This window comes from Cloeon dipterum, chromosome 4 (genome assembly GCF_949628265.1).
Source record: "Cloeon dipterum chromosome 4, ieCloDipt1.1, whole genome shotgun sequence".
Taxonomy (NCBI): Eukaryota; Metazoa; Arthropoda; class Insecta; order Ephemeroptera; family Baetidae; genus Cloeon; species Cloeon dipterum.
Window position 1 is genome coordinate 8,186,177 of NC_088789.1, and position 28,000 is coordinate 8,214,176.

Genomic DNA, 28,000 nt, shown 5'->3' on the forward strand with positions numbered 1-28,000 from the left:
TTTTTAATAAATCAAGAACTCACCTAGGTATTTCTTTTTGCTTCTTTATTTTTAAACAATATATTTCTATCATATCAAAGTTTGTTTCGGATTTCTGGAGCAAGAGATGAAAGCACATGAAGCCTAATCTGACAGAGGATTTTGCGTGCCGAACGGCAATCGAAAGTATTTTTTCTCTTTTATTCCTTTCGCCTCACTGCTTCTTTTTATAAAATTTGTCTCGGCTCACATAGTGTTGTGCTATATATAATATCGTACTGGATACACCTTCTCATCATGACATGTTGTGTGTATAAAATATTGATATAACTATACACGCGTCATCGACAAAAACAAAGAACGTCGGTCTTCTTCCTAAAATTGTCTGTCGCACGCGCGTTTTTCAAATTTCCAGCGTTTATACAAAAGAATAATTATACCAAAGCATTAAAAATAGTCGACTTTTCCATCGCGCCGCGTATTTTCAAATTGCGCGACGCGACTTCCTGTTATTTAAAACGCATTATATGTGCGCGCACGTGTATGTTGTTTATGGCTTTAAAACGAGTTAAAAACCGTATAAAAAGAATATTATATTAAATAGGACTGCTGTGTGTTTTCTTCATAATTATCATCTCTTGTTTTAACTATTTAGAATAATGCAAAAGTCAACATACACGTAGTAGGCGTACTTGTCCTCTTTTTTCAATTTGTGCCTCGGGAAGAGCCCGGGTCAAATGTTTCACCAGTCTATATCACCGCGTAAACCTCGTTATCCATGTCTCGAAAACAAATTAATTTTTCATCGATCTGTTCTGTTTGGGGCTGGGGGGGAACGTGTTTTCGCTACACTAATTATTTTCCCGGACAAAGCAAAAGCTGCACGTTCGTTGAAAATGATATCCCGAGAGAGCTGTTTTATATGTACATATTCATATAGAAAAAGTTAGTGTAGAAATCGAAGGATAAGGATCTGCTTACACTTTTACATGAGGGAAGTCCGATTCGCGTTTTTATCAAAGGGGAGATCGCGACGGCCTGAATTGCACATTCCTGGTCTCGTTTGCTGCGGCGAGAGAATCTCATCTTTCAGCGCCCGACTTCCTTAATGGGTTATTGATTGACTTCGAACGCGACGGGCTCTTTTGTGTCACTTTTTCAGAATTTCAACAAACTTGGCCCCGTCAAGGGAATAGTTTTCCAGCAGTTTGTTTTTATTGTAATGGCCAGCAAAGCTTGAACAAAAAACTTATCGGATTTTTTGTGCCTCCAAGCTGCAAACTGTGTGCTGAGCAAGTATGAACTGGTCGATTTTTTACATGAAATAACTCATTCGCCCAGTATTTCACTTCAGCTTGTCTTGTCAAAAGGCCAGAAGCAATTTGACATTAGATTGAATTAGTTATAAATTATTTGGATCGCACACACGTTGAATTAAGCTTTCTCGTTTTTGGTATCTGAGAGTTAGTTGCATTCAACTTTCCATTTTTGATTCCTCATGTATCACACGATGACGTTTGAACAGAAGTCTTTGGAATTTTAGTTGGTTCATGAGATTTTTCTGAAGCCGGTCAAAATCGAGATTAATTTATGATTTAAAAATCATGAAATTGCGTGGTTATTAAACCGACTATTTTATGACAAAAAGACCATTCTTTTTTATTTTAATCCTACTAAACAACCAAAATGTTTTATTTGCTTTTAATTTTTTTTTAATTACAGTCTTTTTAACCAGCCTCAGAGGGCCAAAAAAGATTTATGTTTGGAAGGAGCAGTATAATTTTAAACACAAAATGATGCTGCATTTTTTTGCTCCTAGCAAAGCAAATTGTAAAATATGTTTTAGATTTTTTGTTAAAATGGTATTTTTATCTGGAAATGTAAGTTTTAGGCGAAAATCGACTATTTCAGCCTGAAATTTTTAACTTTTACGGCAAAAAAGACTTAAATTCCCTAGTCGTCATAAAAAAGTTTTACAGCTTCCATATGAAGAAATTTCGGGAGAAGGATGTGGCCATTTTCCAGCAGTCTATGGATTTTGCCATTCTTGCCGTCGTTGACATCTGTGTGTAAAACGCGACCAGGATGCGTGCAATTCGCCCTGCGCCCCACATAGTGAATAACATGCGCGTTCATTTTCTAAAATTCGGCCTAAGTCATCTGAAACTCAGCAGCCACGGACACACTGCTTGCTATCCATTCACAATCCGCGCAAGAGTCACGATTTAGGCCCACAACAAATATACCCGATCAGACAACCAACATAACACCGCGACGAGGGGGAATGTCTGCTTGCTCTGCTGGATCAGTCGGCGGTCGCAGTCAATTATTTTCCATAATACGAAGGAGTTCACACGGTCGATACGAGCTGCGCCTGCAGCTATTGTCAACACAAGTCGTCCTTGCCGTAGATGGTGCCGACCGCGGCGCGACCTGAGCGCAGGGTGCCGTTCTTGTGGCGCAGCGTGGCCGTCATGGGTGGCCCGAGGCCGGGGGCGACCGTGGCCGTCGAAGGTGCTGAGCCGCCGTTCTGGCACCAGGCGTGCGTGCGGTCGCGCACCGTGGCGCGTCGCTTCAGCCGCACCGTCGTCACGATGACGCACGTGAGCAGCGAGACGACGATCAGCAGGCCGGCGGCACCGGCCGCCAGGTACAGCACGAACCTCGAACCGCCACCGAACAGCTCGAGGATGGGGCTGTGCGCCTGCACCTGGCAGTTGGCGTCCAGCTCGTCGAAGCCGGACGGGCAGTGCGGCGCGCCGTCGCACCACAGCTCGGACGAGATGCACGCGTCCAGCTCGGGACAGCGCCACGGGCAGTCGCGCACGGCGTCCGGCTGGCTCTGCAGCCCGGCCGACAGCGCCTCGCCGCGCACCCTGGCCGGCGGGTGCATCGTAGCCGAGGGTCGATGCGAGATCTCCAGCCAGTTGAGCGGATACGGCCCGCCGGGCTCGCGTTCCAGGAACTCGATCACCAGGCTGCGCTCGTGTCTGGCCGGCGGCGGCCGCGACGTCACCGGCAGGCCGCTCTTCCAGCCGGGGCTGAAGACGCCGACAGACGAGCCGCCGCCGTCGTCCGGACACACGACGGTCGGCGGCAGCAGCGAGTTGGTGCGGTGCAGCACAACGCGGTTGCGCGTGCGGCACTCCTCGCCGCCCTGGCCGTTGGTGATCTCGAGGCCGCGCACCCGCAGGTAGAGGTAGTGGAACGGCTCCTGCAGCTCCACCAGCCACGGCTGTCCGGGACACTCGTCGCCGTAGGCCAGGGCCTGCGCCGAACCCGGGTGCAGCGGGTCTGCCGCTGCCGCGTCCGACGGGCTCCTCAAGGTCAGGTCGCCGCTGACGCCCTGCAACCGCTGTGCGTCCGCCGTCTGCGGACACGCCGGTGGCGGCCGGAAGCGGTACTCGGCCTCGAACATGAAGTCGCCTGCGTCCTGTGTCACGTTCATCGCCTCCACCGTGAAGTTGACGACGAGCGAGGCGCCGGGGGCGCCCTCCACCACGACGGCGTTGCCGGCCGCCACCCTGTCGCAGAGGCAGTCGCGGGCGATCAGTACTCCCGGCCAGGGCACCTCGTAAAAGCGCAGCAGCGCCACCGGCAGCCCCTTGGCGCCGCCGCGGAACTCGCACTTGCGCCGCCCGGTGTCCATGTCCACCCTGGTGACGCAGCGTCGGTCGCCGAACTTGGCACGGTTGACGCTCAGCCGCACGCTCTGCCGCTGCTCGCGGTCCACGGCGAACCAGTACATGCAGCTCAGGTTGGGGTTGCCGCCCCTGCCGTAGAAGAAGACCGCCTTGGGCGAGCGGAAGGTGCCCGAGTCGCTGCCCTTGCTCGTCCTGAACTCGCGGTCACACGTCCACGGGCTGGGGGCGGTCATCGGCAGGCTGAACGGCGCCGCGGTTGTCGAGACGGGCACGCCACCCTGCGAAACGTCGACGAACTCGTAGCGCAGCACGAAGCTGACCGGGTGCAACGCCGTGCCGTACCTCAGCAGGTGCTCCAGGGTGAACTTGGGCCCCGAGGAGAGGTAGCTCTCGTCGGCAGTGCACGGGCGCGGGAAGCGGGTGCTGTTGCTCAGAAGGCTGTGGTCGCAGAGGCGCGGCGACTCGTCGCGACAGAACTCGCCCAGCAGCTTGCTTGAGTTGTCCTGGGAACAGAGCCAACCGTGTGATTGATATCCAGCATTAAATTCAACATTACTCTATGCTACACACAGGCCACTGGACCGCAGACAGCTGCTTTTAAATTTAGCTTTCTCATCCTTGTTTTTGTCCAGCCCGTTGTCGCTGGGCTATAAAAATTGCCGACTCGCCTCTTGGGCTTTCGGTCTTTATCCGTGTTACTCTTTATATTGTGCAAAATTCAACAAAGGCCGAGTGTAGTACGTTTTTATCTTTTTGTAATTGCAGCGTAGCCTTTTCATTGCCAAAAAAATTATATATATATATATATCAGAAAGTCCATCAGAGACCCTTCGGATTTGTTGCATCGCTGTCTGGGGGATTTTATAGCTCTATGCGTGGGCTTATGAGTTGTCTGGCTTCAGGGTCTGCCCTTTCAGACCCGAAGCTGATAAAAATAGCATACGTGAGTACACATCTACTGGAATAACCTCGTGACCCAAATGTCAGGGCAAGTCAATTTTCGACTGGACCCGGTAGTAAAATCCCTTTAAATCTCACCTTTATTTTAATAATAAAAGGTTCATTCATGGCAAAATTTTGTATAAAAAATCAATGTTTCGAGATGCGTAATAAATTTTTTACGCTACTCCATTCCTCCTGCAAAAATATATTTTTGTAAGAATCTAAGGAAAAAATAGATTTTGCTTTAATTATGTAATAAAATAAAAAATGAATCGAGGTACCAAAAGATTTTATTTTGGGAAAATTATGGTGCAAAGTGTTTTATCTTTTCAATTGGTATACACTCTCTTTCTATAATTTACTTTAGATGACAAAGAAGTCAACCTATGTGGCTTGGTGGAAAAATTTGCGAGCCAAATCTAAATTTCCATCGCAGCTGATTTCTGTTTTGATTTTTAATCTTTGTATTAACTATAAACAATAAACTCTTACTCTCGCTCAATGTGGCCAACAAAGCAAGTAAAGATAAATTGTTGCCATGAATGAATCAACTTTTTTCACTGTGTTGATCTTTTGCGTAATTGCTTTTCTCCCATTGAGCGTTTCACCTACACCGGATTAATTCATGATTTTCTTGGAGAGACAAATATAAAAATAGTACATTTTTCTTCAGATTGGCTCTAATTTAAAATAAATTGCTTTCCCAGAATAGCTTATGGTTTCTGTTGGGCAAAATTTTCAGTTTCAATATTAATTTGGCCACGTTTATTGCAAGGTTGATTTTAACGATTTGCGGCACCTACATTGAAAAATACAATCCCACCAGAATTAATTTAATTAATACTGACCTGCTTGTCGTAAGGAAGAGCGGTGGGCGGGGTGCCGTCCCAAATGCGGAGCCTGGCGGGACAGTCGTTGTCCTCGTCCTCCTTGCTCATCTCAGACTTCTTGGGATCCTCGGTGCCAGGGTCGGCGCTGTTATCAACTACAGGCACCCTAGGCAGGCCGAGGCTGGCCACCACCTTGTTCTGCGCCCTCTCGGCCACGTGGTACTTGAGGAAGGCGATCCAGACGCGCTCGTTGGGCCTGCCGGCGAACTCGTAAGTACAGGTGGTGTTGGCCGGCAGCGAGTGCATCGGCGGGCCCAGCTGGCCTTGGCGCGACTCGAAGCTGGACACGGTGAAGACGCACTTGCCCTGCTGCGCGAAGGAGCGCGGCTGCACCACCGGCATCGTTCTCACCTGCAAGGCATCAAGACGAACGGCGCTATAATTCTGGTAATGGGCAGGCACTTATCTGACGCGCGAGAGCAGCAGCAACATTATAAAGTTAAGCGCGCACGTGCTGTGCAATGCCATGAGAAAACGGAGCGTTTTTATTCCCCAAAGTAATACTCGGCTCTGAAGGGGCAAAATATATAACGACTTGTTTCTGCCGAGCGCAACTCGAGCAGTCTTTCTCTCTGCCTCATTGTTGGGAAAAGCAGGCGCATAAATATTACAACTTTGGCCATTCGATAAACAGCGCGCATAATCAATATTTGCACGAGCACGTTTTTCTTTCCTCTCTCTCTCGCTCTTTCTTGTGCTGCAGCAGTAGCAGCAGCAGCCGAGGAAACTTTGCCTCTGATCATCTTCAATAAATCGAGGATGTTAGAGGAAGCGAATCCGCGGAGGACTCACCTCGATATCCAATTCGAAGCCGGGAAGGTAGCTGACTGGTGTGGGGTGAAAGGGGGTGTCGAAGGCCGACGTGGAGAACTCGACCAGCATCCGGGGTCCAGAGCTGACGATGTCGGGAACAGCGTCGCCGCCGCACAGACGCGCTATCACCGCGCCTTTACTGCTCACCTCCAGCGTCCCACTGAAACACACAACACTCCAATCTCACAAACTGCGAAATAAGATGCTGTAAAAAAGCTGTCGCTCGCTCCGACAGCTTCCGAGATTAATTTTCGCAACACGCGTTTAATGAGAAAAACTTTGTCAGATTTATCCACGCGTGTGTGTGCAGTATATATAGCTCGCTGCTCAACTTGCTTCCTGCAACGTGTGCGCTGCAAAACAAACTACCCGCTTTCTAAGCGGAATTTACGAGTTTTGTGAAGGCAAACAATTCACAAACACTCGACACCGTGCGCGCGTCTGCTCGAGATGGGGCAAAATGCAGTTTTTTAAAGTGATTTCAGCGAAACAGCATTTTACCACCGAATATGCTGCGTTACTCCGTCCTTTAATATTTTTGCAGCGATAAACACAGAAGTTGAGTACCAACAAAGCGGAATGTGTGAAGTGCGGCAGCACGCAGCTTTTGCGTCATATATTCGACTCTTTGTGCGCTACGGGAGCTTGCGGTTTTAATCCCCGAATTTAATCTTTAGCCTAGAAACCGCCTTAAGCCGAGCATTGCGATTGCTGCAGAGTCGACGGGAAAAATAATCGCATTTTGGCTTAAAATATTTCCTCATTTCTTCGCTGAACGCGCTGAACGAAAATATTTCCATCTTTTTCGCATCATTGATTAACTTCGAAATTTTTGCCAAAATGAAAAGCCAGCATCTATATTGGATAGTCTTTCCTCAAATTTTAATTCCATCTTACGCTTTTCAGGTTTTGGCACAAAAGATTTTCTTGGAAAACAAGAAGAAATCTAATCTGAAGCAATCTGTGTAAAAATTTTCGATTTTGAGATTAACAGCTAAAAATATTTCTCAGAATAATGTGAAATAGTCCGGCACTCCTGTCAGGGAAATCTGATGGGTAAATTTTTGTTTATTTAGACTCGGAGTATTGGAGTTGGCAGCATGTAGACCAATGAATAATGACAGCTTTTCCTTCTCTGATTGTGAGTCATGCAAAGATTTTTGCGAAAATATGGCAAAAAAACGCCGATATATCCCGCTACAGTAAGCCGAGTATTTTGTATTGGTTTTCAGCTTACACAGATGAGTAGCGCCACTCCAAACCTTTTCGTTAATATGTCATTTTATATTTTTCACCGGTTATTCCTGGGCCGTGAAAAATATCTAAGTTCTTTGTCTATAGTGGAAGTTAGTTTAGTAATGCGAATTTATAACATAATATTAAAAGGTAAACTAAGAATGCATTATTTGTTACTTTTTCATTCTTTCGTTATTTCACTACCAGCACTTATAGAGTATTTATTTTATATGTTTGTATGCATTTGATTCTTGGCAAGCAAGCAGCTTCATAAAGAATTCAATTTGCTATTTGCCAACTACATATTAAAGTTATTTCCCTCTTTTTTAGTTCAGTAAATTAAAAGAAGCAGGAGAAACAGTAATAGCTATAAAATTAGAGTTACAGAATTGTTCAACTCTGATCCTAATCTCTTGGATAATTGGATAATTTTACCACCTGTGAGCCTCCTTCCTGTCTTTAATTTTTCATTAGAGTTGTGTCTAAATGTTCAACTAGAATTTACTTGCCAAGATAAAATGACAATGTACTGATATGTTTTATTTCAATTGAAATCAAACGCAGCTTCTTCGGTGGATAGCTGCTTGTTTTTCCGTATTCCTTATCAAATTTACTGCTTAATTAGTTTCGTCAGCTAGTTGCAACCCAATGCTGAGCTTCCTCTCCTGAGGGCTGTTGAGATTTGTTTCTAAACAAATAAGGAAATATAAACTGCTCGCTATACACCGAGAAAGCTGCATTTAATTTCAAATGAAACTTTAGACGCCTTGAACTTCTGCTTTCATTGGCGTCTACCTACAAAGTATTGACATATTTTTGCTTCAATATTGACTTCTGATTATCCCCATCCTCATAAAAATTGGTACACTATGGAACAGAGAAAAGAGCCCTCTTTGATTTTCTGTTCATGGAATCAGGGAAACGCAAAGTGCGAATTCATTCGGCTGTGAGCAAGAAGATAGAAGGAAACTCACTTTGCTAGAGCGTCGACCTTCCTCCTGAGCTGCAGGGCGCGTCGGAGGCGTGTTGGCTGCTGCTCGAGGGCGTCAACGATGGCGTCAGTGCGTTTGTCGCGGAAGGCGAAACCGTCGTAGACGGTGAGGTGGTCGCGGATGACGTTGCACTGGTCGCCGACGCGCAACACGCGCTGGCTGCGTTCGTACTGCACGACGCGGTCCTTGACGTGCACGCGGTGGCTGTCTGGCTGGCGCACGGTGATGGTCGCGTGCTGGCCGTCGGGTACGCGCGTCTGCACGATCGCGTAGCGGCACGTCACGTTGCGTGGGTAGATGCCGGGGAAGTTAGGCGACTGCAGCAGGCACCGACGCACGTCGCAACGCGTGAAAACGCGGTCGCAGTACGTGCCCGGCACCAGCACGCCGCGCTCCACCTTCTCGGACTCGCTCACCCCGAAGCGTAGCGCCGCCTCCGCGCGCTGCAGGAAGCGGTAGTTGAGCTTGAAGTCGAACGTGTGCCCGATGCCCTGTGGACAACAAACCACTCGTGAATAAACAGTTTATATATACGCTTTTCTTTTTCGGATGCCTTTGAAGGCAGATGCGCACCAGACGAACCTTTTAAGACGTTAATGCTTCTGACACTTGCGGGGATTTTTTAACACGTATTTACTAAAACAAAAAGGAAGTATCCAAGAAAAATGTTACAGGTTTGAAAATTGTTTTAAACTAGAAACATTTGTAACTTGCAAATAATCCTTTTAAAAATGCCTTGATAATATGCAAACTTTTGTTCTGCTTCTACCATATTTACCCATTTAAAAGTCGAAAAAAGATCTTCAATGTAACGATAATTTATTTTTTATGAAAACAGAATTTATGAGAAATTGGACCTTTGGAGTACAATAATATGATCAACAATTAAATTGAGGAATTTTCTACTTCAATTTAGGGTATTGCTTACGCTGTAAATATGTTTGAACTGATGAGCTGCTAGCCTAACAAGTAAATTCTCTGGATTCGACATTTGAGCAAGCACTCTATTTTAAAATTTGAATCATTTTCCTCATTCCACTGCTAAAATTTTCCAACTGGAAAATTTGTAGCATTAAAGCCTACACATGAATTCAAATTCTAAAACGTTGCATCCTAAGAATTCCCTGGTCAGCAACGCGTTCATTGATGCCTAGGCAGCAGCACTACTTTTTCAAAAGCGCGACTGATAGAATGCCTTTTGATGTTAAGATAAGTTTGTAGTTGCTGAAGTATCAGGGTTTATTGAAGTTAACCGCGTTTGAAGTTCGATATCATTGCCAGCGTGGTACATAAAATTTGAAGGAAATGCAGTTTGAAATTCGACACGCTATAAAACCATCGAAATTCCACTCGGATGTTGTTGTGAGGAATTTATAGAGCTCTCTTTGATTTCACGAAACGCCTGTTTTATTAAAGTTTATTCCCTCTACGTGTGTTTCAAAGCTTTTACGTGGAAATTTTCCTGCTCGGACGGAAGATGACACATAAAATATAAATAAAAAATAAGACCCAGAGTCATTTAATAGCAATTGCTTGAGCTTAGCAGTATATTCGAGAATTATAACAGACACTAGGAAACCTCCACTTGGCATGTCTGCAAAAAGTCCATTTCCTAAAGTCGTTTTCCCCGCGCACACCCTCCTAACGATTCGCCCGCTTTCCCAACTTGATCCGATTTCTACCATATTTTATTTTCCGCCTGCCGCATGTACAGTTCGCTTCGTACGATGTTTTCCACCGGTGTTGACGGCGCAGCATTTATAAATCCTTTTTTATTAAGAGTCGCATCGCGTGCAGCCCTTTTCTAATTCAGACATGAGATAGTCCAAAAGAGGAATGTTCACGAAAGGCGTTTCAGCGCAAGTGACAAATTGCTTTTTAATTTGCGTGTTGCACTCCGAAGGCTGGAAATGAGAAATGGGATCTAGGATAATTCCAGTGTTTTGCCCTTAGCCGAGGAGAGATGTTTCAAAAAGAGATTGAGGCTGAGTGACAGACACTGTTTAAAGATGCTATCCTCAAGAGAATTTACTTTTGATTCGCTTTAAACGTCTCAAACCCAAATCAGTTCAGATAATCGTGGCTGAAACAACATAAAAAATAAAAACGGAGTTTTTTCTGACTGCAACCGAAAAGGACCAATTGACTTTTTTGTAACTGCTTGTAAACGATTTTTAAAGCTCAACTACAGAATGGAACTCAAAAGGGGGAGAAAAGTTACCTGAAACTTTGAGATTGACGGTTGTGTCTTCTATTGGTGTCGCATGTTAAACAAAAATCTCAAAATTCTACATGATCTAGGAAATTTACATCACATCAATAGAGTTAAAAAAATGAAATAAACGGCCTAAATTAGTAATTGCATGTTTTTTATCACCTCTTCCCCCTCAGAAAAAAACAGAATGGATTCTGCGTTCTACCCAGTACAAAAATTCTGACAAAAATAAAACTGGACTTTTATCCTTGTTTCTACTAATGGTAGTTTATTTCCATTGAGTTTTTTGAGTAGCGACAAAGATGAAGTCCGGATTAAATTTTATTAAAAAACAAAAAGGGAGTAATACACACAGATTATTTTTTTAAACAGAAATTATCGCGTGGCTTATTGTTAGCTCTTCGCGGATTTACTGAAGAAGGATAGCTTAGAAGTGAAATTATGAGATAAAAAAGTAGTGCTGAAGCGGTTTACCGGGCCAAAGCAGCCACTTAACAGTGCGAGAACGTTGTTATTCAATTTTTCCTCAAATAATTTGCACTGTAATAGCTAACTATCTTGAAATAATTTTCCGCGCAAAATAGAGCCATTTAGTCACTTTAAATTAAAATCTACTTCTTTGCAATTAGCCAGTTGCGTCGGGAAAAAAATGCCCTGTTGTCAGCAAGCAATTGCGCACCTGTTCAGAGAGCCTGGTGAGGTGGAGAGCAACGTCGACGGAGTTCATTTCGCTGAAGTAGACAGTGTATCCCCAAGCGCTGCCGCACCACTGTCCGCCCGTGTCCGGCAGGCCGAGCTCGTTGATGGACATGTGTCCGTGTGGACAGCCGTCAGCGGCGAATGACGTGAACTTGCCGACGGTGAATGAGTCGAACGTCAACTGCAAATAAAAAAAGACGCAGCGAACGTCGGTTTAGCGCGCTCGCAGCAGCAATAATGACTATGAAGCAAGCGGCGGGCGGGTGGAAGTGATAAGAGAACGGCAGAACGTGCTTTATTCCATTCATTCCGGCTGCTTTGATCCAATAATGGGCCAGACGTGTGTGAACTGAATGTATACGACGGATGCATGCTTTATCATTTATTGCCACCGACTCATCTGCCTTAAATTTTGCCTGTTTCGGATGTTTACTTTGCGCCCACCGTGCGCGTGTCAACTGATTGCGCGTTTGCAGAGGAAAATTCGACTTGGGAGGAAAGGACCCAGATTTTTAATTTACTTAAACGATGTTAATTTAATAATAAAATTTAGTCGCGAGTTTGATAAATATTGTTTTTATTTCTCTTTCAAAGCCAGTATTTCAAGATAATTTAGAACAGGTCTCTTATTGTTAGACTCCTAAAAATCGTAGTACACTAGTACATTATAAAGAGATTAGAAAAAAATCAGATACTCCTCTTTTTATTTATGACTACAAAAAAGTAAGTTTGTGCCATGAATTCGGAAAATAAATGAATTGCTTTAAATATTTAAATAATTTTGTAATAATGTATAGTGTAAATTTTACAGTAATCTGTATTTATTATTACATGAAAAAGGGCTACAGTTGACAGCCGAAACTTGGAGACATATATAAATATGACTATTTCCAACGAGATTATGTAAGATTTTATGAAGATTGAAACACCTGACAATAAAGCCGCTGGAAAGGTGCGCAAACCAGCAAATGGCGAGTCGGTGACGGTGCGTCTCCCAGCTCGTTGAGCTATATTTGAGAATTTCGAGTCTTTATAAATTAACCACCTTTTGCCATCGGTGACATTGGGCAGCCAGTATTAGATCCCAGAACTGCTCAAATATCTCCCATTGCTTTGACGCTCCTGAGAATACCTTAACAATGCGAGCCAACGGGTTGGTTATTTAAAAAAAAAATAATTGATGTTTCTAATTTTTAATAATTTCAAAAACTTGCATTAACTATAGCTATGCTGATTGAGATTGGAAAAATATTTTCCGAGTGTCTAGTAAACAAACATTTGTGAAAAACGTTTTGACTCGAAAAGCAACCACCTTTTGCCCTGTGCATTGGATAGGGGGAGAGATACAGCTACACTTGCGCCACCTAAAAATGATCCTTCCATGTCGGTAGCAGTGAACAACTGTTGAAATAGAGAGTCGGGAGAGACGTGTATGTCTCGGCGTTTTTTAACACATCACTACGAATTAACCTTCTTTTTTGTTCCACTGCGCACTTTAAGCTATAACATATCGCTATTATTTATTCGTTGTCAGTGTCTAGTTCACTCGTGGAATTTCTTTCTATTTCTACTGTTCTTTTTGTCAATAGCAAGACGAATTTTTTGCTTAGCTCTACATTATGGAGTTATACAGAAAAAACATTTGAAATTAAAAATTCTGTTTGTTCTAATATTTTTAACTTGACCACTTATGGCAACAAATAATTTATAACACAAATTCTATTAAAAAGTAAAATGCATGTTAAATTTAAAGAAATTTTCGATTAGAATATTAGCAGTTTAGCAGAAAAAGGGAACATGTCTGTTTTTTGGTCCAATTTTTAATTTCACCACTTTGCAACAAACAATTAATTATAAACTATTTTTATTTTCGTGATTCTATCTTGTTTGAAAACTTTATTATATTTGTCTTCAACTGTGTTTGATTCGTAGGATAATTTAAATACACCAATTTTAATTTAGCTAAAGCGATTCGATCATATGATTTTTTATGTTTTCATAAAATAATCTTGGTTATTGTTTATAACAACAACAAAAAAATGCAAAAACCAGCTTAAAAAACATTCTTTTGATATAGATGTCAGAAGTTAATTTTATGAGAAATATTTCAAAATAAGAAAATTAGCTTAAAATCGAAAAAGATTTGGCAACTTCAATGAAATTTCAGTAAACCGCGCGTGCAAATATGATCAGCTGCCACCTAAAATTATCAGTCGAGACCTTCAACTGTATTTATGCAAGTACACAAATAAATTTGAATTGAATTCATTGAAGAGTTGAATGAAATTGAAATGTTAGAAATAATTCTAAAATTATTTAGTTCAGTCGGAATGCAATGAATTGATCTACAGCTGTGGAGAACACGTAAAAGGGAAAATCACATTTAGCGCAGTTAAGAAGAAGAAGTAGTGTCGGTTGGGCTGAATGGTCTTTCCTCCTTTGTCATCAAGATTAACAGATCCCTTATGCATTTAACTGCGGAGATGCGCGATTAACGCAGGAATGGGGCGAACAACTGCGAAAGTCATCAGGCAGCAGCGAGAATTAATTAAGCAGTGTTGATGACTATCGCAGTTGTTCGCCATCTCCGCCTGGAATTGCGGATCTTGTCTCGCGGCGCTCACATCGCTATGCCAGCAAATTTTTGAAAAACACGAATGACTTCCCGTCTCATGAAAAATTCACGACTCGAATAAACGAAAGCGATTTCCGGGAAAATAGAGTCATTCACGAAGAACTCATTGTGATTTCCGATTGTCTCTCTTTGTCTTGCGCGTGCACAAAAGAGGTTGCGATGGGCCGGCAAACAAGCTGGGCTGAAAGGAATCAGTCAACAAAAGTCGACAAGGCGAAAAAGTTGCGTTCCCACGGGAGGCAAAGCAAAGCGACTCACCTGCACGAGGTCGCCCCACTGTCCACCGGCGGCCGTAAAGTTGAGGTGGCACGCGTAGGGCAGCTGGTCGTCGTGTGGCCGGCGCACCTCGATCTCGTAAGTGCGTCCCACTTCGCCGAAGTACGTTCGGTTGCATGCTGCTCGGCCGGCGCGCACACACACAAAAAAGACAGACGCTCTCATTAGTACGTTCTGCAGAGACGGATCGACCCTTGCCGCCTGCTGATGAATACATTTTCCCAAGCACTCGAGCGAGCAGCGCGCGGCATTGGGAAAAAGCAGCTCTTGACAGCAGGCCAGCAGCACCTCTTCAATGGCAGTTTAAATATTTGTTTTGCAGCCTGTGCCAATCGGGCTTTCGGATTTAATTTTTAATGCTCACAAGATGGAAATCTCTAGGCAATACAATTTTCAACCCTTTCTAAACACGCCATCCAATTAGCAAGAAAATTATCAGAAACCTACATTTGAGATTATTACGGTTGGGAATTCAAGAAGAATGACATAAAAACAATACAAAATTTTACAAAATTGGGGCAGCTAAAAACGAATAATTTAATGCAATACGAAATCGCACAGCGCACAGTTAATACTGAATTTTAATTTTGCGGATTGTAATGAGAGAAGAATAAAAAATTATCATCTTAATTACAGTATATTATTTTTAAATGTACCACCACTCACATTTAATGGCCTGATAATGATAATTTTCCGAGATAATTGTCGAATAATTTTTAAAAGGAAAGCGCAAAAGAGCAAAACTTGGCAAAAAAAATTTAAAGCATTTCGATCACCAAAGTTTAAAATCTCTGGTTCGTTTTTATTGCAAAAACATAAAATAAACATTCCAAATATTTTGCATTTCAATAACTGCATGAACAAATTTTTATTTAAATAAAAGTCGGAGCTGGAGCAATTTAACGAAAGATGCAACTATCTTATGGAATAAACGAAATAGCTACCAGTTCCAAAATCAGGCTGGAATTCCCAACGAAAGAGGAAAGTTTTGCACTCGCCCCGGAGGACGTCTATTCCGTTAGAAAAAATTCCCACGGGAGCAATATCATTTCACGAGCTCAATCTTTGACACAGCCGCGAAATTACCTTCCCCAGACGGTCAACCGTGGGACATGGTGTTATTAAAAAAAAGAGGGGAGCCACACTCACGCGTGCAGAATCTCGGCTCGTCGGAGTTGTCGTCGCAGTCGATGACGGCGTCGCAGAAGCGGTCCAGCGCGACGCAGCGCGTTCCCGTGAGGCACGCGAACTGCGAAAGTTTGCATTTGCCGAGCGGCGCTGGATCCGGCGGCGGCGACGGCTGCTGCTGCTGTTGCTGCTGCGTCGCGCCCAACACACTGGCGAACCACGCTGCGGCCCACACAACACACCACATGTCACTCTGCAACAAATCGGCATTATCCAATTAACTCTCTCTCACTCACTCTCTCGCTGCAGCCCTGGAGCCCGGCTGCTCGCTCGCGACAGCCGAAATTTGATCAAGCGGCCGGCTTACATTTGCGCTTTGTTTGCCCTCGCACCCCGGCACAGGGGGATTCGAGCTGCCTCCGCGTTCACTCTGCTACGCGACGATGAGAGCGTGCTCTCTCTCTCTCTCTCACACGCCGTTTTGTGTATATACGGCAGGCAAATTTGAACTGAGCAGTGGGGCGTGCGCTTTAATTGGCAGTTTTCGGAACTAACCAAGACGGCAAATTATTGACTCAGTTCGAGTGGATGATGATGATTATAGTCTCGTTTCAGCAAGGGTTCCCTCAATGTTAAACATTTAGATAATCGTCTCTTTGCTCCACTGGGGAAATTCAAGCTGAAGCAAAATTCAGGACCCAATCTCGTTCAAATCAGGAATTTTGAGAATTTGTTTCCTCACCAAAATTAAGTCTTGTCCGTCCTTGCCTTTATGCAGAGCAGAAGCCACAGCGAATATTTAATCATACTGTCTTTTTAGTATAAATCATCATTAGAGAAAAAATAAAACACATATTATACTCCGAAATGATCATGAATAAAGCCCTTGCTTGAAAAACAACAAATGACTTAACCACACGAATAAAATTGTAATAAAAGGCAACTACTGAACTCCATAAAATCATATTTTTTAACGATTTGTTTGTTAATTTCCTCTCTCAAAATCTTTTAAACCTTACAAAGAGAAGGTGTAGCGAAACCAATTTTATCCATTTTAATAATGAGATGAAAATGTCGGGCAAAACTTTGACTCTTAAGAGTCAATTTTCGTCCTTTATAAAGTTGGGTGTTCAACCAAGTAATTTAATTGGAAGAATAAATAAGAGCAGATTAATTCAATAAACAATTTTTAAGAAATTACATTCATATTCAATCATATTGTTAAATTTGCATCACAATTTACCCCTCTTAAAATTAATAATACGATATTAAAAATTTCCCATCTCATGGCACGTATCAATTAGAAAGAATCCATAGTTTGTTCTTGATTATGTCCTAAAATAAACCAAACTAAAGTTAATGGGACTAAGGGAAAGGGCAAAAAATACCTCTCCACAATTTTTTTCGTTTCAGATATGAGAGAAAATTTGCCGTGGGTTCACGCAAAAGCAAAAACAAATAGTTTTTAATTACTTGAACGCACAATTTGCGCAGGAGAACATAAATTTAGAGCGATATACACGCGCGGCAGCAGACCTTTCTCGCACGCAGAATTTAATAAAACGATAACATCTGCAAGATCAGGAATTTGCCCTCTGCTCTCTCAGCCATTTTTGCGCAAAATAAAGATCACGTGGCGCAGAGGAGACTGTCGCGAGACAGGGGCACAGCTTCGGCTCAGCGCGATTTATTCTCCGCACTCGCGTCGCTCGCAATTTATCATTCGCGCTTTCCCGGCAGCAAGTGCTGTGTGTGTGTGCTGCCCGCGTATATGCACGCACGCTTTTCTTAATCGGATTTGCACGCGGGAAAAGTTCGAGGGGTGCGCGTTTCCCTGAAAACCGATTGCGACGCTCGTTTGCAGCGCTTGTGCGGAATAAGAGAAATGGCTGAGAAAGGTATACGCAGCTGGATTGTGGATTTTATCTCAAAACACTGCGAGACGCTATATTACAAACTTCATTTAAATACTCTAGCAAAGAATCCACGCGAAGAATGTTCCATTGTAGTAGTTAAACCGTTTTTCATTCATTCAAACATTTTTTAAACAAACTAATGAGTGAAATAATATTTCTTACGCGCAATTTTTTTTAAAGATGTTTTAGAGGACATCAGTTAAAACGGATGTATTCTCATCGTACAAAATTGAGAGCTTATTTAACTGAATTAACCAGAATCTGGCTCCCTAACTTCTCTGACAAGAATGTATATATTAATTATTAACTTGACTAATCAGTAATCTTCATCGTTGTCCCTTGTCTCTCTTTTAAAAAAATCCAGTTAAGTCGTACACCACTAGTGTCCAATAAAACCAAATAAAAACAATTGCAAAAAAAGCTTGTTTTAATTTCACTCTTTTTCAAATTTTCGGACAATCATCTTGGAATATTTAATTTTGAAAAGCCTCTATTTTATTAAGTTTGTGTATTATTTGACTCAATGCCCTATGTGGATTTATAGTCAAGGATGGAAGGCGAAGAGTGAACAATGAAAGAGAGGAAACTAATCACGCACGTTCTCACACTATGAATGCAGTAAGTCGTTTCAGCCCCCTCAAGCGCCATTAGCAGAGTGCTCTTTAGCTGTAAAAAAATATCAACGCTTTGGCTGCAAAACAATTTGAATACGCGCATTGCTAAGCACAATAAAGAAGAGAACAAGCGATGAAGTCGATGAAGTCTTGAAATAAACCAGTAACAATTTACTAGGCCAGAATTCCCCCCTTTTTTGTTAGCAATTTATACGAGTGCAATATTATTCTGTTTCTTCATTTAAGAAAACGTGCAGCACAAGAAAATGTCGATTTGAAATTTTGATTCACGTGTAAATTCAATTAAATCTGTTGCCATTGTTCATGCTATGTTCAATAACAATATTTTTTACTCTAAAAGGTTATTTTAAATATTAAAGAATTAAAAATAATAATAATATCTGGAAGGATAATTTTTGTTTACCTATAACGAGAGGCTGTGACTGCTGCCTAGTGTGGCAGAGTTTTAAATTCGTGTAGTTCAATATCTAATTTTACTAGGAAGGATCTAAATCAAGTGACACCCCCCTTGGCAAGTGGTCTTCAGATTTTGATAAAATTCGGTGGAGATGTTGCCCTAGGGGACCTAAGTTGAACCCTAAAACATTAAGTGAAAATTCCAAAAATTGCCCATTTTACAGGGGTTCAAAATTTGAGATTTTTGAAAAAGGTGATGTTTTCGGCGATTTGTAACTTTGACTCTGTTTGTGGTAAACACAAAAATTTGGTATCCAAAATAATCTACGTTTAATGCCAAACAACTTCCCCACGACAACCAACTTCGTAGGTCAAAGGTCAAGGTCACTAAATTCGGGTCAAATTTTTCAAAAAAATCCCACATACCCTAGTACATAAAATTTTGAAAATTCAAAATAGCCAAAATGTGCCTCATATTCATGGTAACAACATATAAAAAATTGGCGAGACTTATTTTTTTCTTTTTCGAGATATTTTGAATTGAGTGTTAAAAACCGGTGTTTTCCGGGTCTTCTGATCGCAAATAAAAACACGTTTTCCGCTTAATCTCAGCTTCTATGGGTCCGATTTAGAAAAACCGCACACCATTTGATACGTAATGACCTCCCCTAGGTAATGCAAGGGATCATAAGGGTGCCCACCCCCTTCGAACCCTTAACCACCCCCTGGAAATCCGAAAAAAATTTTTTTTCAAATATTTACTCTCTAACTCGATTAATTAAGCAAAATACTAATCAAAAATGTTTCAAAATAATTAAAATATAAAATATTTTCATTTACTTTGTAGAAAAATAACTTTAAAAAAGTAAAATTGCTATTAATAAAAGAATTTAAGTTTATTTTAAATATATAATTATTTTCGGTTTTTGTTTATTCAAAATAGCTGATTTATTTATTTTTTTAAAGAATCTTAAAATATATTTTATATTCTAGAGTGTTCTTTTATTAATATATATAAATGCAACCATTAATATTTGGTAAACCATAAGCATTTGGAGAAAATTGTGTGTTTAACAAATTATTGGTATTGGTTGCATTTCTTTATATTTATAAAGAAACACTGTAAAATATAAAATATATTTTAAGATTCTTTAAAAAAATAAATAAATCAGCTATTTTGAATAAACAAAAACCGAAAATAATAATATATTTAAAATAAACATGAATTATTCTATAATTAGCAATTTTACTTTTTTAAATTTATTTTTCTACAAAGTAAATGAAAATATTTTATATTTTAATTATTTTGAAACATTTTTGATTAGTATTTTGCTTAATTAATCGAGTTAGAGTAAATATTTGAAAAAAAAAATTTTTCGGATTTCCAGGGGGTGGTTAAGGGTTCGAAGGGGGTGGGCACCCTTATGATCCCTTGCATTACCTAGGGGAGGTCATTACGTATCAAATGGTGTGCGGTTTTTCTAAATCGGACCCATAGAAGCTGAGATTAAGCGGAAAACGTGTTTTTATTTGCGATCAGAAGACCCGGAAAACACCGGTTTTTAACACTCAATTCAAAATATCTCGAAAAAGAAAAAAATAAGTCTCGCCAATTTTTTATATGTTGTTACCATGAATATGAGGCACATTTTGGCTATTTTGAATTTTCAAAATTTTATGTACTAGGGTATGTGGGATTTTTTTGAAAAATTTGACCCGAATTTAGTGACCTTGACCTTTGACCTACGAAGTTGGTTGTCGTGGGGAAGTTGTTTGGCATTAAACGTAGATTATTTTGGATACCAAATTTTTGTGTTTACCACAAACAGAGTCAAAGTTACAAATCGCCGAAAACATCACCTTTTTCAAAAATCTCAAATTTTGAACCCCTGTAAAATGGGCAATTTTTGGAATTTTCACTTAATGTTTTAGGGTTCAACTTAGGTCCCCTAGGGCAACATCTCCACCGAATTTTATCAAAATCTGAAGACCACTTGCCAAGGGGGGTGTCACTTGATTTAGATACTTCCCTAGAGATATATATCTCTCTTGAAATGAGGGTTGTAAATACTCAACCAATAGCGATACAAAATTTATTTCCCTCTGCGGAAAATGCTGTGAATCTCATCCTGCTTCAAACGAAACTTTCCCTGTACGAAAGTAAATTTCGTGAAAACGAGTTTGTTTCTGTGTACTCGAGAACCGAGAATTCGAGTTGCCGCCTCCGCATCTGTCTCTAAACATAAACCGCGAACTCGGCCGATGGCAAGCTCGCCCCCGGACTCATATTCCTTGGCTCTTTGAAGCGGCGGCTGCGGCAGCGGCAGAGGAAAGAAAAGACCGGTTGTCGGAATAGAGAGCGCGACCCTAACGTATATAAGAGGCAAGTTGAAGGAAAAGGCGAGAGAAGCACTTGGTGCGGTGCCGGAGTGAGCGAGCGAGCGAGCGCCGGATGCGAAAAACGCCGGCTTTGCCTGCTCCAGCCCGCCGAGAGCAAACTAAACTGAACATTGTTTTGCTGCCCGTGATTATTGATTGCTATTTGTGCCGCTGTAGGCCCCGCCGACGAGTGAGTACGTGTTTGAAGTTGTACTCACCGCCCACCCAAGCGCCCAGGTTGCTGCGCGCCAGCCCCACCGACCGACTCCTCGATGGGGGCCCTAATGCGTTTATGCAAACATGTGATTTAATCAAACTTAAGTTCGGATGCTGCCGTCGGATTAGTGCGTCGGGGGCTGCTCCAGCTAGTTGGGCCAAAGTTGAAGAGGGCTTTGCCCCGAAAGCGATCCCCAGCACGCCGACACCGACACACCGGTGGCGCGAGCCAGCAGCCTCCACTGGCGCAGGCACACAATATCATTTGTCTATTGTGTGGGTGCGAGCAGCCGGACTATGAGCACCAAGCACTGCATTTCAAACTTGTTTTGCCACTAGCCACTTTGTCAGCTTACCGACACATCACAATTTGCTCTAAAGTGAACACGCGGAAAGCAGAATTGTTAAAATTTTCAAGAAAAATCTCGTTTTTAGACGTCTACTTTACCTTAATTTCTGAGAAATTTGAGGAGGAATGATACTTCAAAACCAAGAAAAATCCTTTTTAACCAGTGCACAAACCAGTTTAAGGAAACATTTGCCTTGAAAGCTGCGTATTTTTTTTATAAAAATAGGCTTCCTGTGCTTTTCATAATGTAAGCAATGTCTCACATCTTATTTTGTAACAAAGGAATATGCTGATTTCCCTCGAAATATCAAATACACTGAATAATGCAAGGAATGATAAAGTGTTGTAAATTTTCTAGGCGAAATTTGAATTTATTTTAGCACCTTGTATTATAGTCTATTTTTTTTTTTAAAAAAAAGTATCTCATCCGCCCACCAACAGTGCAAATAAATATTTTGAATGCGTTGCACTACATGTCCATAAAACGCAACACACTCTTGCTTTTGAGAAAAAAACTTTTTGTTATTATACTATTCTCTTGTATTTAGACATTTTGACGGTTTCTTACTGTACGGGAATATTTAAAAATGGAAATCACAAAGGCATAATGTTTTTTCTTAAAAATGATGTTTAATCTCCAATTCAAACAAATAGATTGTTAATTTGTTCTGAGTTTTTTGAGACTGAAACTATGATTAATGACAACTGGCGTGGCCCTGATTTTCCTGATAGACATATTTTTGCAAGATTTGCTTGTCATGGCTATCACTATATTTTCTGTAATAATGCAACGTTTCACTATGAGCCTAATTATGATTGTAGATGTAAGTTCTGTGGCGAGACTTGTGAAAAATATCATATCCAAAAGTGTACAGCAAGAAAACTTACTTTGAGAGAAGCAGCGAAAATGTGTAAAAATTGATTAACCTTTAGATGTAGAGTGTTGCACGCATATTTTGCGTTTAATAAACCATTAATAATAATCTCCAATTCAAGGAAGTTTGGATTTTCTGCCTTCCTGTTCAGGCACTAAAAGGGGTTTATTTTTCACGAGAACAAGCACCTTGATGTGTTTTATATCAAAGCCCCCGTATACCCGAACATTGACACCCTTTTAGGTACATGCGTAGTTATATATTAACATTAGATAAATATTTGTATCCTTTATTTTTTATAAGGTACCTCTAGCTCTTTACTCATGGCTGCGCAACAGATTTGATCACAATTTCTTCTGGAAATGAGATTCGGCGACCAAGGAAAGTGTAATACCTTGCAATGGATGCCGGGATTAATAAAGCATCAAGCCGGCTTGAGAGGTTATGTCAGTTTTTGGAAGCTGTCTGTTTGATGTGCTACAACCCTATAAAAGGCACGGTGCCTCTGAAGTTCAACCAGTGCGATTGAGGAGGCCAACAATGAGAGCAAGAAGGAGAAAAACACGACACTATCCTGCTTCAAGAAGAGCTCTGATTCTGTTCAAATGATAAATCTACTGCTTTTGGATCAAAAATGGTTTTTGGTGAAGATAATTTCGTTTTAAATTTCAAATACGTTCCTCAACCTGTTCTGGCGAATTCCAATGACCATTTGGATAATATCCGATTTTTTAAAGGAAACGGCAGGTAGCATTCACGTAAATTGCTTTCGGAGATGTCCGTTCAGAGAAATTCCGATAGAAGTCATCCGGGCCAAATAAATTCGGGTGAATTTTGACGAAAATAGGAGTTTTAAAAAGCTTTTAAATCCCAAACGTTAGGCTGATGGTTGAAAATTCATGTTGATTTTATCCTAAATTAAGATACGTTAGATTTTTCTCTGTAAATTAAACAAAACATGCCAATAACCGGTATAATTTTGTCACCTTCATACATTTGCACAGAATGAACTTAAACATATCTGAAAATTTGGTTTATGTTCATAAATTCCCGAGTCTCACGATGCATTGCACTAAATTTTGAAGAGGCAATGAGACAGTTAAAAGATAGAATAAATTAAAAATAACGCAGATTTAAAACAGTAAGGAAAATTTGTCTTAATTTACACGACGGGAAAGCAGTTCAGCAGTGTAAAAGCCTCCGCTTTTGTGGCATCATTTTTTAAAGTCTTTAATGTGAACCACATGCAAAGCCGAGCGGTGTGCAAATGAGTCGAAAAATCCAACCTTGATCCTGCAGGACGAGAACGGCCATAAATACCGAGACGCTGCGGTAATGGCGTGCGTAGGTAGATATGCAACCAGCGCGTTACCTCTGCCGCGCCGGGCTGCCTAACTCTGGGAATCCGCTCGTAAAAACAAACGGCGCACGTTAGGTAGGCCGGCAGGCGGCGGGCGAGTGCGGAGCGAAGCGAGTTCGCGCGTCCTGTTTGAGTTTGGACACATCTAGGGAAAATTCTCGCGAGTTCGGCGAAAAGGGAGCAAGCAAACCCGCATGACGACGCGCAAGATGTGCAAGTTGCATACCAAAAGGGGCACTTCTCTCGCCGCTCAAATCGATTTTGCTGCAACAGCCAGCCGCCGCCTCTCCGCGTGCTGGAGCACTGAGTGTCTCGCGTTATTTTCTTTAGCCGAAAAAGGAGCAGCGTGGACAAAAGGTGAGCGAGCGAGCGAGCGAGCGAGGGGCGCCTTTGTACACGTAAGCCGCATCGTCGCATGCATATTCAGAGCGGCAGCGATGCAGGTTTTCGGTTCAATTGCAAATAGGATGCGAGAGCTGTTTGCAATCATACTGCTGCGTGACTTTAATAGGATTTCTGCTACGCTCAGCAGGTTCTAGTGGAAGCAAAAAGGGTCCGGCGCATCGCAAAAGCTGGCCGGCTTAAATGCCGTAAGGTTGCCAGGTGCGGAGAATTCCAATTAGGCCGCGGCACCGTCTTCACAATCGAATTACGGAGCATGAAAAAATAAACTCGATAAACAGGCTGTATAGATAAAAGGGTTAATCTTGGAGATTACCTCTCAGCTAAGTTTATTTGCAAAGGCAAAGAAATAGTGTAGTGATGTGGTGATTACTTTAGCCTCTTACTCTGAACAAGAATGAGAGGGAAAAACTGAACATCGGGCTCAAACTTCATCATACAATAACAGAGATAGATTGTAAGTTGGGAAAATTACGAAGGAATCACACTTGCCTCACTTCAAAAGTTGTTTCTGATATTGCTGCTTCGTCAGCTTAACTTTATAGGGGTGAAAAATCCTGGAAAATTGATGTAACTAACAGTTACTTCAGAAAATCAAGCGTTTTTATTTGTATGTGAACTTATTGAGATTATTGAGAATATAGAGTCTGTCTAGCCGATATTATTGAACAAATCTTGGCTTGGAGTAAGACATATTCTAAGTAGAAAGAAACATTTAAAAAAAATCTAAATACGAAATAATAATAGAGTGAATAGGAATTGCGGCACAATTTTTAAGTGTATTTCCTCGTTTGCTGGAAATGTCATTGAAAATATGATTCCGATTATCAGTTGGGGATGGAATTAATTTACCGGGAACTGGTAATTTCGCAATCATCATGCCGTTAGCTACAACAGTTTTTCAAATCTGAATTTATTTTACCAGGATAATTGTTTAAAAAATCTAAAAACCAAGTTAAGCCCCGTGTTTTGCAAAGGTTGATGATATGCAACCTTACTTAAATCTACTTCATATCGCTGATAATTTTTAATTTTTAGCCTAATACGCGTCATAGTCTTTATAGTCTTATGGTTATTATCATTTTTAATTTGTTTAGCTTTACGTTGTATCTAAAATTTTAATTAATTTAGCTCTTAGCTGTGCATTGCAAGTATAATCAAGAATGTTTCTTTGTTCCAATATTTAATTGAATAGAAAATATAAGTATCACTACAAAATAATGTTAAACTCCTTATTGTAAGGTAACATTTGTGACCTCTTGAGGCAATGAAAAAATCTGTTTGGTGCAAAAATATAAATCATATTTGAATTTCTTGTAGCAATAAGGAATCTAATTCACTCTGTTATAGATAATTTGAATTTATTTTTCATCTTCTAAATCATTATTTTCTATAAACTCATGCGAGAGTCAGTTTAAGCGTTCGTGGAGAGTGAAGGTGTCTAATTTCTCGGATTACGTGATTTAATTTTAAAAAAACGTGCTCATCCCACGGAAATGCGTGCGTGGCTTTTGACTTTATCAAACTGGCTTGTCGCCTGACGGAAAGACACACATACACATTCACTTTTGTCATTCCACGCGCACCCCTTGTGTTAAAACGGAGAGAAAAAGAGCGAGTGACCGCACGTTTTGCGGCCACGGCTTAGACAATTTTGTGCGTACGTGCAGTGTGGCGGTGGCAACCCTAGCTAGGTCTCCCTCTCACAATCAGCGAGCCGGCCAGGGATGCGGGTAGAATGATGGAGTGCGAAAAGCATAGGGGGTGAGCTCGCACGCTTTATCAGCCAAATCCAAATATTTCTTCTCCGCTCCGCACTCACTCCGCGGCCGACGAGCAGTTAATTTCAAGAGGGGGATTATGCGTTTTGACACGCAAAATTGCTCTGGCTGTTTAATTATTGCACTTTAATGTCGCTGGGCTGCGGTGAGCGCACATCGCAGTCTTGCGCACCCCTCGGCCCGCCGTAGATTAGGAGGACAGAAATGACAACGCACAAACTTGCTTCCCTCGACTTCCTCTTTCTGCCTTTTTCACTTACTCGGCATTTTTTCTGATCGGCTGCTTTTTGAAGAGATGCTTCCGGCGGGCAAAACTTTTTGGAAAGCTGTTTTGTGATGGATATCATTTAGTGGCGCAGCGCTCCAGCTCGAGGGCCACTCTCCGCCCCGCAAATAGGGTTAGCTCCCTGACAAATGGTTACTGACTCGAGAGTGCGCCTCTTGCCCACTTTGGAAACAGGTAATGTTTTGATTAAACTGCATGCGCTGCCTTTTTATCAGATGATTCATCGTTTTTTTTCTCCTGCGGGGGGAGCAGCCAGCAAAATAGACATGTTTCGCCAGCCATTTTGCCATATATGCTAGAGCTATTTAGGGAAAAATTGCCCTGGGGGAAATATGTATGGAAGTTGAACGTTTGGCCTCTTACAAATTGGAATTCTTTCAACAGAGCCTCCAATCCCTTAATTGCAAATCGAGACGAAACAGAGCACATTCTTCTAGCCCTTTTTTGAACGAATTCCATTATCGTTGCGGTTTTTCGCCTAACAACAATTTTAATTTTAGAGGCCGCATTTTCTCGGAAAAAAATACACTGCATTGCAAAAAACCGTTTTTACTCAATTTCCCGCAATAACATGCATTCCAACGGTAGATCATAGTTTAAGTAATTGATGACTAAAATGAATTTTATAAAACCAATCCTAGTGTGTAATAAAATAATAAAGTTTTGAACATGATAGGTTTTTCATAATCCATTCGCAAAAATGCGGAAGACTTCAAATTTATCAAAATTTTCTGGCTTTTTTGTGCGCAACAAATCAAAGGTAATGCGCATTGCAAAATCCCTAAACCCGGGTTGATTTAAAATGAAAACCATGACTTAAATTTGTTTGAGACAAAAAAATGAGAAAAACAGTTACATTAAATTTCCATAAGTGTGTCAAAAATATAAAAGTTTTGATTTTACTATCATTCGGATGAAACGATTTTTTTAACTACGTGACATATGCTTTCCACAGAATTTAACTAATTTCTAGAAAGGGCTTTCTCTCTAAGCAGCAAACAAATTTGTCGCGCGACTCTGTTATGGAACGTTATAAACGTGTCTCTTGAATAAATCCTCTGATGTAGTTGCACAACAAACCGAGCTCATTTGCATACCCACGCCAATCACTTTTGAAGCACGCAACAAAACGTTTTGATGAACATGCGCCAATGTTATTTTAGCTTCTATCATTTGCGAAATTGCTCCCGGCAAAAAACACGCGTGTTTTTGAAAATTCGCAAACGAGGAAATAATCACCCACAAAATGTATCTAATAAACTGCAAACTTTTCCCGGTCGTGTCAATGACATTTTACAAAGGTGTAAATAAACACCGATTACAGCTCTCTCGTACATAAGCTCTCAAACGATACTTCAGAAAAGCTGATTTACTTTTACGGATTAAAATTAATAACAGTTGGATGCTGAAAGGGCAGTTTTGGCCGTCAGCAAGTGTACTGCGGCAGTGCGCCGCGATATTTCCGGGAAAAAATTGCGTCCTGAGGCTGAATGTACACTGCAGAGATAGAATCAGGTGCGGGGGCGCTAGAAACGAATCCCTGGCCGGCCGTTCGCCGCACTCGTAACGCAGGCCGACTGGGCAATCAGCGCACGATAATGGCCAATTGCACACAACACTATTGCGGAGCGAGCGAGAGCGAGTCTTAAAATGCGCGATAACACGCCATAAAATTAGAGAAATTCCGGCGGCGGTGGTAGCGGCGGCGGCGGCGGCTGCGGCGGAGGCGGTAATAATTTCCGAGACCGACGGAGCTCGTAATCAGCAGATCCGCCGCGAAAGAACAATAAACGCGGGCCTACCTGTGGGTAGAGGAAGCGAGAGGCGGCTAGTCATTTATCGGAGGCGGGCGACGCCAGCACATCTCGCTGCTCGCATCGTGGTTGCGTCGGTTGGGCTCGCGCGGAAAGCTCCTCCGGACTGAGCTGCTGCTGCTGCTGCTGCTGCTACAGCCTC

The 28,000-nt window shown here is 41.7% G+C and overlaps 2 protein-coding genes across 2 annotated transcripts in view; both read right to left on the reverse strand.

Annotated features, from left to right (window-relative positions):
* Taf13 (TATA-box binding protein associated factor 13) overlaps positions 1-28,000 on the reverse strand; it is a 126,138-nt gene that overhangs the window by 70,510 nt on the left and 27,628 nt on the right. The window lies entirely within an intron of this gene.
* LOC135942548 (uncharacterized) lies at positions 29-28,000 on the reverse strand. Its single transcript, XM_065488704.1, has 8 exons — positions 27,847-28,000; positions 15,471-15,702; positions 14,304-14,440; positions 11,391-11,591; positions 8,479-8,987; positions 6,248-6,428; positions 5,414-5,806; positions 29-4,126 (listed from the first exon to the last, which is right to left on the reverse strand). Exons 2-8 carry the CDS (start codon positions 15,694-15,696, stop codon positions 2,366-2,368), a joined length of 3,408 nt encoding a protein of 1,135 aa, XP_065344776.1. The 5' UTR covers positions 15,697-15,702; positions 27,847-28,000; the 3' UTR covers positions 29-2,365.

What these genes read in the sequence shown, in the direction of transcription:
- LOC135942548 (XM_065488704.1), bottom strand. Translation starts at nt 15,696, where the DNA reads ATGTGGTGTGTTGTGTGGGCCGCAGCGTGGTTCGCCAGTGTGTTGGGC. An exon ending in CGAGCCGAGATTCTGCACGC is followed by an intron (nt 14,441 to 15,470) that starts GTGAGTGTGGCT and finishes CCGGCCGAGCAG; the next exon opens with CATGCAACCGAACGTACTTC. An exon ending in TCACCAGGCTCTCTGAACAG is followed by an intron (nt 8,988 to 11,390) that starts GTGCGCAATTGC and finishes TGTTGTCCACAG; the next exon opens with GGCATCGGGCACACGTTCGA.